This window comes from Morone saxatilis, unplaced genomic scaffold (assembly GCF_004916995.1).
Source record: "Morone saxatilis isolate NCDOM2014 unplaced genomic scaffold, NCSU_SB_2.0 Contig18, whole genome shotgun sequence".
In the NCBI taxonomy this organism is placed as follows: Eukaryota; Metazoa; Chordata; class Actinopteri; family Moronidae; genus Morone; species Morone saxatilis.
Window position 1 is genome coordinate 15,121,610 of NW_023339740.1, and position 11,767 is coordinate 15,133,376.

Here is an 11,767-nt window from a genome sequence, read left to right on the forward strand (position 1 = left end):
GGGGCGGGGGGGCTGGATCTGAAGGCTATGCATGGTAAGAGGGTAATTGAAATGGAGTCAAAGCACAGAAGAAAGATAATAACGTGTCAAGCTTGGGCGATTCTGTGTAATGAACTACACCTCACATAATGCTGATTTTGCTGGATGCACAAGACCTCCAGTGATACAGAACAAAGCCCGCCACAGCTCGGAGGAATATAACATTACATAATCCCACACCTGCCTCACACACGCACACACACGACAAATAAAAACAAAATCCTGATCCTCTCACGCTGTCCAGTCAGCCACATCACACACACTTCCAATAACCTTATCTAAAAATAAACATAAGCTACGTAAGTCTCGTAGCACACATTCAAACACATTACACATTCTGTGGACAGGACACACACAAAAACACACACACACACACACACTAGTACATGAGGCGACAAATTACCTACTGAAAGGAAGAGTGTGGGCTCGCAGTGGAGCAGAACAGTTCATTTCACGCCTGTCCTCCTCGCCTCAGCACCCCGTGTCCCCCAGTCCCCCACCCTCCCCTCCTCCTCCCTCACACTCCTACAGTCATCCAAGAGGAGGTTAAGCCCCATCCATCAAAAGCACTGATCATGATTATTGATTAGAGTAATGACCAATGCAGTAGTGAGGCCCGTCTGCTGGGAGCCTGAGGAGCCCCAGTGTTTCCCCCTTTTACAGAAATCTTAGTAAAATCGGGTAATTCGCCATAAAAGCATCTAATGATCAGCCTTAATGACCAGCCCCTAACGACCCGTCAGTTCCCTCACAGCTCACTGCTTTGTGCTGACTGGCTCTGCACAGCTCTCTCCAGACATGCCTCCATGAACAGGAACATGAGCAAAGTGCTTACACACACATTAAAAAAAGGAACAAATCTGCAGGGCATATTGCAAAAAAATGTTTTTGTACAAAGATGAAATGCATAATGGCAACAAATAGAAGGCTAGTGTTTCAGCTTCCACCACACGTTTTAACTTAAATCTATATGTTATATTAAGGAACTGTCACCTCAGAGCAAGGAGGTCCTAGGTTTGGACCCTGGAGCCGCTTTCTATATGCAGTTTGAGCGCTCTCCCCATATTTGCGTGGACTTCCTCTGGGTGTTCCGCTTTCCTCCCACAAACATGCAGCGGGGCTTTTAGGATTAATCCTGCTATTGCCCTTGACCGAGGCACTGGCCTCAGAACTGGAGTTGGTTCCTGGACGTGGTGCTGTGATAGCCCACAGTTCCTAAAATAGTGAGGATGGGTCAAATGCAGAGGATTAACAATAATGATGGGGGTTCATGTAGTAACTTAACCTAGGAGGAAAGAGTTGTTATAGACAGATTGATCACAGTGTCCCATGTGGAAAATGGTCTATACAGGATATATACTGTACATTAGTAAAATGGATGCTATGTTCACTGAGTGACCAGAAAGATTAACAGTTGACAGTTAAACTCAGTTGTCAGAGAGGCGTTGATTCAATTCTGTCTTTTTTTTTGGGACAGAAGTTTGTGGTGTTCTTGAATTGAAATGCATCGTTAAAATGTGTCCATACTGTTTATGTAAATGTGATTAACACAGTATTGAAAACATCTCTCAGTGCAATGCAGTCCAATTTAACATCACACCACAAACTACAACCTAACATGCCAAAGAACTGAGTCAACATGCAAACAGCTGAAAGAGAAAAAATAAAACTGGACATATCAGGTAAAATTGTATTTACTGCAGAGTGGCTGTATTTTAATGTGTTCTACAAAACCCTTGTTTCATTACTCAAAATTTAAGACCAGACAGAGGCAAGCATTACGTTCAACCTGACGGGGAAAAGAAGATTTTTAGTGCCGGACGGAGAGACATTTGAGTCTATAATCCTCTTAAAAGCCATTATTTAGTTTGGCTATAACCAGACATGCTGGTGCTGTAACCTACTGTATATGGTGGAGGTTTGATAGATAGATACAGGTATTTAACCCTTAAACCCACAGATCTTCTCGTGGGTCGACTGTTACAATCTCACGTTATCTGGCCGAGCTTTTATCAGACCCACAGAACTTTATTCCTATTTCTAGTGCAGATCCCACAGTCTCAAAATATACTGAATGTGTCTTATGTATGCTGCATTTTGGAGAAGTGTGTATGAAGTAATGCGCAATATATCCAGAACATTTACTTTTGATGTAATGATGCAGCAATAAAAACATGGTGTGTTTGAATATTCTCTCTCATCATACAGACTGTTGAAACAAGGAAATGTAAAACTGTCACAGAGAGTGGACATTCTAATGTAAATGTGATTCTTTTGTCGGTTGTGCAGTTTGTGTCTGTGTTTTTGTCATTTAACCCGTCTCTTGTATTTTATTTCTTTATATTTCTTTACTTTTTTAAAGTAAATCTAAGGAAAGTTAATAACTTCATTAGAATTTAATGCATTTTAAAATGCCATGAAACAATGTTTAATGTAAGACTTAAATCACATTATAAGCCTGCTGACGGACAGTTCGCTCTTCATCCACCTGACTCAACTCTGACCACCGGAGGCCTGTGAACACAAAGCCCATCTTTGCCATCAAGTGGTCAGAAAGTTAAATCCACTGCGCTGGGTCATTGCTCATTCTTTGCTGGTTTCACTTGTTCATCATATCATAACCCTCCTCACCAACTATCGAACCCCAACACACTCTAATTCAATTTGTCTCCTTGTCGCATTCATATCCAGAGGTTGAAGCTCTTGACTCCAGAGAGTTAACTGGAGAGATGAGATGAGAGCGGAATCAGAGCCGTGGTTAATGGGCCGTATCAAGTACAAACACACACACACACACACACACACAGAGCCCTCTCTCTGCCAAACACACCTGAGTCTCCTCTAAAATAACGCATCAGCATTCAGCTGAGACACCAAAATGTATCTGCACCCATTAGAGAGGGAATGCAGCATTACAGCATACAATGTGTGTAACTACATGACCATCAGACAAACGGAGAGTATGTTTGCGTTCACACAAGATTGGGAAACAAGAAGACTACCTTTTGCAGTAGTTGGGATCCAGAATATTTTGCAGAGATGGATTTAATTTCTCCACCAAATGCTGAGGCCCAGAGCTTTACTCTAGAACACAAAACATACAAATTACAGTTTAGCCAACATGAAAAATGCACATAAAAATATCTACAGAAATACATAGAAAGGTATGTGATTGAATTAAAAAATTAAAATACATTTTAAGTTGTCTAAATTTAAATTACATCACATTTTAAACCATTTACAGCAAATGATATGAGCAGCAGTAGTTTTAAATCTCTATCCTCTCCTCACCCCTGATTTTAAATGTCTTTAATCTCTCCTCGGCTGTCATTTATTTAAAGCTTTATTTCTGTCAAGATCAGTCAAAAGATTATCGTCAAGGCCCTGCGTCCCTGACCTTCACTCTCCTCACAGATGATTGCTTGTAATTTTGATGATCTATACTGTAGTTATTGGAGCTCCTTCTATTAAACTGTAAATGGCTGTGGCTGAGCGGGGCAGAGAAAAACTCTACCTGAAATATAAAAAAAAATTGAATGTGACCGTCCTGCAGGAAACATGGACCCTGCTTTAAGAATGTGGCCCGTTTAAAGCTGAAAAAAACTGCTTTTGAACTGTAAACAGCATGCTTAAAAACAGTCTCTGAAAGATTCACCAAAATGGAACATTTTAATCTCAGTTGATTTTCTACTGGTTTGTCAAATCGTATACATTTTTAATATAATATTATGGCTTTTAAACAAAACTATACAATTAAATACTTTGCAGGAAAATTTATTTTTCTATTTTAAGATGCGTATTACAGCCTTGACACCTGAACTTGTAAATTAGTTTGTGCATTTTAAAATATTTTAAAAATATAAAACGTTGACCAGGGTGAGATTAACTTTTGGAATCTGCTTTTACATCTGCACTTTTAGTTTTTAAATTTTAGATTTTCTATAATCTTGTCTTTAAATTGTTCTCTGTAGAAGTAGAAAACAATATCCTGAAAGGAAAAGTTCCTCAAGTAAACGGCTTTCCAGATTTAGTCTCCTAATCTGCTGCAGATACAATATAAAAGAAAATATGATTCACTGTGAGTTTATTGTTGCTATAGAGACAATTGGGAATTATTACATTACACTTGTAAAGGCCTCCTGAATTGTGATTTCAACTGTAACAATTTACAGTAATAAGAAAAGTTTTTAAAACTAATAAAAATGTCCTGGTCTTTATCATTTGAATTATTATACATAGATTAAAAAAAAGATTTAGATAAAGTGTGTCTCAAACTTACCCCTAAAGTCCATGAGATATAAAAATGTCTGCCTGTTATTATTTCTGACTTATTAATAGCACATATAATTATTATTATCAATTTCTTGATTGTCTACAATGCAACCACATAAAATAAGACCAAAAGAAATACAGTTAGTTGTAGTGTAACCTCTTTAAACCAACATGCTCTTTTTTTAATTTCTCCACCTTCTGTGATTTATTCAATCATGCTGCCTATCAGACAGAATCACTGTCTACCAAGTTAAACTTGTAATATGTGCCGTGTGGAGAAATACAGACAGATTTTTGTGGTTAAATTTAACTCCACATGGTGGTTTACAGAAGTCTCTCTTTTTAACAAACGCTGCCCTTCAACAGCTACAGTTCCTGCCAGTAAGAGATCAACATATTAGTTAATTCCATGTGAAACAAAGTTGCAGAGCTGCTTCTCACTCACACTGACAGAGGGATCCCTTGCTGGGACCCCGCCACCTCCACATTCAAGCCGACGAGGATCCAGAGCAGGAAGCTGCTGCACATGTGCGAGAGCAGGATCCTCCAGACCCCCAGCATCTTCATCACTGCTTGTTAAAAAAAAACCCCTGTACAGTAAAATCCCGTCCCAGGCTGCACCGTGCTGGACTGTTAGACCCCGGTGCACCTTCTCCAGCCGCGGTACTGCCAGCACGTAGCCTACTGTATGGAGAGAGAGAGAGAGAGAGAGAGAGAGAGAGAGAGGGAGTGTGAGAGAGAGAGAGACGCTGAAAGAAGCAGGGGGACGGTGGCGTTGCAACTCAACATGGCTGAGGTTGATAGGGTCATGTAAAGGAATGTGGGAATGAAATGGAACTCATTAGTGGAGAGAGCAAAGGATGACAGGGACCTTTATTCGTGTGTGTGTGTGTGCTCAGGCATGTGAGCGTGAAGACACCAGAAAGTTCCTCCAAGGTCTAACATGGACTAAAAACCGTAATGCGAAACATACCGCTCGCCTTATCTGCGGATTTACGACCCAACAAGCCATTCGTCTTTTCCTCTACCTTGTTAGTATTACGCCTCAGCTCCAAAGTATTGAGATAAGCAGAGCGAGAGACATGAGAATTAGGGAGTGGATGGAGTGTGATGGATGACTTGGTGGGTAATATTCTTGACAGATGGATGAGAAATGAAAAGTTGTTGGTGCTGAAAAAACAAACTCACTAATGGTGATGATCACATCTGGATGGGCTGATACCTGCCATACGTCGATTGTGTGTGGGGAAAAAAACAAACCCCGCAATGACTCCTTGACAACAGCTTGATAACTTGTGCAAAAACACCATCAGCATTGCGATACAGAACCGTGTACTTGAGCGAGATATAGAGGCCCATTTGCTGTGTACGTATGGGTGCGTGAGAGTCAGCTGCCGTCTTCAGATGGTTACAGCACGATTATCATACCACTAAAGTACCAAAAGCAGATGCATCTTGGGAAAAAAGGACAGCCACCTCACACCCAACGCTCTTCAAACCCAGCTCCCTTGGGAGCGTGTGTCAGCGGTTAGAGTTACTACAAAGGCAGAGCGAACAGATTCCCAGCGCCTGGAATAATATTCAACAACATATTTGCACACTTTCCCCTCACAGCGGTGTAGTGTTGCATTCTAACAACTATGGCCTCCGCTCACTTTTTTTAGTGCATTATACTTAGCTTATTGAGTTGTCATTTACGCCTGACCTGCTTTTCATTCTGGCCAAAGAAGAGGACCAGAGGCGCAGCGATAGGAGGAGGGGAGGGTTGGGTTAGAGAGCAGGGGAGGCAAAGTAAATACATGGGGAATAACAGAAACTGTAGCCTTCTAAATAACTGCTCTTTCAATGCCCCAAATTCATAATAATGTGGTGTGCAGATAAATAAAACACACCCAATTTTCTTGTTAGCATAGAAATGTGGGCCAGGCGGGTTTTTTTTGTCGTTTTTTTTCCTCCTTTTGAGATCTGATTATTGTTTTAAGCTAGAGCTGGCTCAGCTTTAGAGGAATAGCACCCCACCACCAACGACACCCCTACCCCTTACCCCCCTATGACCTCTACCTCTACCACTCAATTTACACTGGGGGTTAAATCAGCCAGCCTGATGAGGGCAATCAGTGCGGTGGGGTGCTTTCCTGTTTGCAGTTATGAAACGGTGAATAGGGAGAAAACCTGTTCGGTAGAAACCGGGTATTGCAGAGCGGCTGGGTTTTGGAGGCAGCCCAGTCTGAGGCAAATCCTGGGCATTGTTCTTAGATCAAAGAGAGAGAAAATGGCAATGTAATACGAGCTCAAATTAAATGGATGTTTTGTCTTTTTATGTGACAGCCTCAATTCTGGCCTTGAGTTTTGATGTTCTGTTGTTTTTTCAAGCGATTCTGTTGTGGCTGGGTGACACAGGGAGGAAGATAGAGAAAGTGAAAGGGAAAAAAAAGGAGAGGTGGGAGACAGAGAACCGCATCCCTCATCTGTTCTCCCTGAAAATCCGCAAGGACGCAGGAAAAAGACTATTCATAGCAATCACAAACACACGTATCGCTAACCCGGCTTTCATGCCTCCATATTGATCCTGGCATCATACAGTAGATCCTTGATGATGCTGCACATGATGCACTGAGCTGTTCTTACCACTCGTCACTATTATCTGTCATGCAGATGTCACTTTAAATCAATAACTGTCTCGGGAGTCATTGACCTCCCCCGCCACACACACACACTCACCACCACCACCACCAGCAGCTCTTTCATGGAGTCAGTGAGCAGAACGGGTGCTGTCATTGCACAGACTGTGTGTGTGTGTGTGTGTGTGTGTGTGTGTGTGAGTGCCGTCTGATATGTCCACACGGCAGCTATCTTTCTCCGCTAGCTTAGGTTACTTCAATGGCAGCCATTCTTTCTCTGTTCCCCCTCAAAGCTCCCCGTCCTCTCATTTCTGTCCTCCTGATTAGAAGTACAGAGAGGAAAGGGGGGAGGGGGGAGGGAAGGATGCATACAGTTAGGTGCTTTCACCTGCACCATGATGGGGAGGGGGCAACGGGGTTGTTTCAACGAGACATAGGATCCGCTCCATCTGCTGTGCGCCACCGCCACTCTCCCACCCACTATCCTCCTTCATCCTCTGCCTCCGCTGGCCATCTCACTGACGATTCTTTTATTCCTAGGATACCAGCTGCCGGTAAGGTGATAGGTGAAACACAGATACACACACACACACACATTTGTAGGTGGGGATTGATGGCACAGGGGCATTGGTACACTGGTACATAGCTCACTGGAGAGCAGGCACAGGTGTCCAGTAATCATGCCTGTTTGACCTTTCTATAACCTTTAAGTCAGGTGGAAAAAAAGACAATATTTTCAGCATTCTGCCTGTTTACTTAATGTCTTAACAAAGAGCTTCATTGTTGGCAATCTCCTATGTAACCTGACCACGTTTTTTTTTTCTTTTTCTCCCTCCTTCTTATTCAATAAGGGGGAACAGCTTGCAGCTTAGAGAGGACAGAAAACAGGGCCAAATTGAACTACGCATGAATTTCTTTTGTACTCCTCTTCCAATGTTTTTCTGCATTATTTTGACTTATTGGGCAGAAATACCAGAGGGAACAAACAAGCTGCACTGTTAATTGTGTTTTTCGACACTCCTGTGCCCCCTTAACAAAGTGCCACTGCGAGCGGAGTGCTGGAGAGCTGTGACAGTGGGGACCAAAACAACCTGACGCCATTATCAAATTTCCCATTAGCTGCCCAAAATGGCTGCCCAGTCAACAACGAGTAATGAGATCTAATAGGGCTAGAGCCGAAAATGAGACCTTAAGAGCATATGTTGGATCTTCCCCCACTTTTTTTTCCCCCTTCACTGGGAATAGTGTCAAAGAGAAGGCAAGAGGAAAGGATTGGAGAGGAGAGACATTGTTAGCTAAGTACACTCGAAGAAATGCCTTGGAGGAGAGGTCTATTTTACATGCGGATTAGTGTGCATATCGCCGTCATCAGACAGCGATACAGGGCCTTGATAGACTGTCTATCTTTGATGCCTTCTGAGGCATGGGGCCTTATCCCTTTCGCCTATCTTCTGTAACACGCTCCTCAAACACACGTGCACTGATCCAGCCCTTTAGAACTGCTGAGATGGGGAAGATTGGATTGTAAGATGTGTCTGCCTACGTGTGTCACTTTTTGTAAAGAATATCGTACGCCTTTCAAAGTCGGTGCAAATATCTGAATAGGCACGTGTCAATATGCCAACACGCCTTCACACGCCTACGCGAAAACACACATTCATCTTCCTTTAAAGGTCACATGAGATTTTGAACATTAATGTAGCAGCAAACAGCTGTTTGCTATAGAAATATATAGGGCAGTAACGGCGTCCTAAACAGAGAGACTCCCTCTGTGTGGGTTGCAATCTGAGGTTTTTTGTCTGTTTTGGTAGCTGTCCGCCCGCACATGCATCCTATGCATATGAGCCCAGCATTTGCAACCATCACACTTAAGCTACCTAATTGTATGGTCACACATGAACAACCTACACTGGCAAATATTCCCATTCATTTTCATTCTATGGGAGCGAAAGGGGGCAAAAAAACCTTTGCGAAGCAGATTCGCATATTTTACATGTTATAGGTTGCTAGCATCAAAAGCTAATGATTACGTTTCATGGATGTAGGTCATCTAGCTGATCGAAAGAAATAGGCCCTTACCAAACTGAATACTTTACTAATGTTACTTAAATAACTACAGTATTACCAACGAAAATAATAGCTAAGATAAAGCTCACATCCTCTTGTTTGCCTGGCATGCTTAGCTTGTCACTTGACTTTGGTCTGAGATGCTGGGGCTCTACTGCATCCATCCGTATATAGCACCTTTAAACACGCAAATTCAAGATATTCAGTCTTTGAACGTTACACACAAAGCCCCAACAGGTGTGCATGTTCAGTTCCTCCAGTACAATACCTCCTCTTCTCCTGAATGGCTGCATTGTGCATTTCAGCTACTTCATTTTGCATCCGTGAGGTTTGAAGCCGTGTGTGACTCCAGGAGTGCAGTTAGACTTGGTGAGAGATGAGATGAGCAGCGGAATCAGATGCCGGTGGTTTAATGGGCCGCTATCAAGTACAAAACACACACACACACACACACACACACACACACACATCACACACACACACACACACACACAGAGCCCCTCTCTCCCCAAACACACCTGGAGCTCTCCTCTAAGAAATAACGGCCCATCCAGCCATTTCAGCTGAGACACTCCAAAATGTATTCTGCCACCGGATTTTAGGAGAGGGGAATCAGCAATTACAGGCCACCTACGAATGTGCTCTAATCTACATGACCATCAGACAAACCGGAGAGTATGCTTTTTGCTCTCAGACAAGACTTGGCCAAACCAAGAAGGCACTACCTTTTGCAGCTAGTTGGGCATTCCAGAATATTTTGCGCAGAGATGATTGTAATTTCTCCACCAAATGCTTTTGAGGCGCCCAGGAGCTTACTCTAGAAACACAAAAGCAGACAAGATTACAGTTTAGCCAACATGGAAAAATGCACATAAGAAATAACTAACAGAAAATACATAGAAAAGGTATGTGATTTGAATTAAAAAATTAAAAGGATACATTTAGTTGTTTCTAAATTTAAATTACATTCACATTTAAAACCATTTACAGCAAGATGATATGAGCGCAGTAGTTTAAATCTCTTATCCTCTCCTCACCCTGATTTAAATTGTCTTTAATCTCTCCTCGGCTGTCATTGTATTTTAAGAGCTTTATGTCTGTCAAGATCAGTCAAAAAAGATTATCGTCAAGGCCCGCGTCCCTGACCTCACTCTCCTCACAGGATGAGTTGCTGTAATTTTGGATGCATCTATACTGTAGTTATTGGAGCTTCCTTCTATTAAACTGTAAATGGCTGTGGCTGAGCGGGCAGAGAAAAACTCTACCTGAAATATGTAAAAAATTGAATGTGACCGTCCTGCAGGAAACATGGACCCTGTTTAAGAAGTGGGCCGTTTAAAGCTGAAAAAAACTGCTTTTGAACTGTAAACAGCCATGGCTTAAAAAACAGTTCTGAAAGATTCACCAAAATGGAACATTTTATCTCAGTTGATTTTCTACTGGTTTGTCAGAATCGTATACATTTTAATATAATATTTAGGGGCGTTTAAACAAAACGGTATACAATTAAAATGACTTTGCAGAAAATTGATTTTTTGCTATTTTTTAAGATGGTATTTACAGCCTTGGAACGGCTGAACTGTAAATAGTTGTGCATTTTAAAATATTTTAAAAAATTATAAAAAGTTGACCAGGGTGAGATTAACTTTTGGAATCTGCTTGTTACATGCTGCACTTTTAGTTTTTTTAAATTTTAGATTTTCATAATCTTTCTTTAAATTGTGTTCTTCTGTAGAAGAGAAAACAAGGTACCTGGAAAAAAAATTCCTCAAGTAAACGGCTTTCCAGATTAGTCTCCTAACTGCCTGCAGATACAATATTAAAGAAAATATGATTCACTTTTTGAGTTTATTGTTGCGTATAGAGGACAATTTGGGAATTATTAACATTACCACTTGTAGAAGGCCTCCTGAATTGTGATTTCAAAACTGTAACAATTTACAGTAATAAGAAAAAGTTTTTTAAACTAATAAAAATGTCCTGGTCTTTACTCATTTGAATTTAGTATACATAGATTAAAAAAAAGATTTAGATAAAGTGTGTCTCAAACTTACCTAAAGTTCCATGAGGATTATAAAAGATGTCTGCCTGTTATTATTTTTCTGACTTATTAATAGCACAGTATATTATGTAGTTTATGCAACTTTCTTGATGTCTACAATGCAGACCACATAAAATAAGGACAAAGAGAATACAGTTAGGTTGTAGTGTAACCTCTTTAAACCAACATGCTCTTTTTTTTAATTTTCTCCACCTTCTGGGTGATGTTTATTCAATCATGCTGCCTAATCGACAGGAATCACTGTTCTACCAAGTTAAACTTGTAATATGTGCCGTGTGGAGGAAAGGTACAGGACCGTGTTAAATGTTTAACTCCCACATGGTGGTGTTAGCAGAAGTCTCTCTTTTTAACAAACGCTGCCCTTCAACAGCTACAAGTTCCTCCCGAGTAAGGGAGATCAACAGCATATTGTTAATTCCATGTGAGAACAAGAGTTGCAGAGCTTGCTTCTCACTCACACTGACAGGAGGGACCCTTGCTGGGACCCCGCCACCTCAGCATTCCAAGCCGACAGGATCCAGAGCAGGAAGCTGCGTGACAGATGTGCGAAGAGCCAGGATCCTCCAGACCCCAGGCATCGTTCATCAGCTGCTGGTTAAAAAATAAGAACCCCTGTAGCAGGTAAAGACCCGTTCCCAGGGCGTGCACCGTGCTGGACTGTTAGACCGCCCCGGTGCACCCTTGCTCCAGCCGCGGTACGCCCAGC

At 41.7% G+C, this 11,767-nt stretch overlaps 1 protein-coding gene across 1 annotated transcript in view; it reads right to left on the reverse strand.

Annotated features, from left to right (window-relative positions):
* The window catches only part of cacna2d3 (calcium channel, voltage dependent, alpha2/delta subunit 3), a 37,618-nt gene extending 32,746 nt beyond the window's left edge, over positions 1-4,872 (reverse strand). Inside the window, exons 1-3 of the mRNA XM_035662183.1 lie at positions 4,757-4,872; positions 3,042-3,123; positions 1,033-1,254 (exon numbers count right to left, since the gene is read on the reverse strand). Coding sequence (XP_035518076.1) covers positions 1,033-1,254; positions 3,042-3,123; positions 4,757-4,872 — 420 coding nt within the window. The remainder of the gene's footprint in view (positions 1-1,032; positions 1,255-3,041; positions 3,124-4,756) is intronic.
* Positions 4,873-11,767: the final 6,895 nt, after the last annotated feature.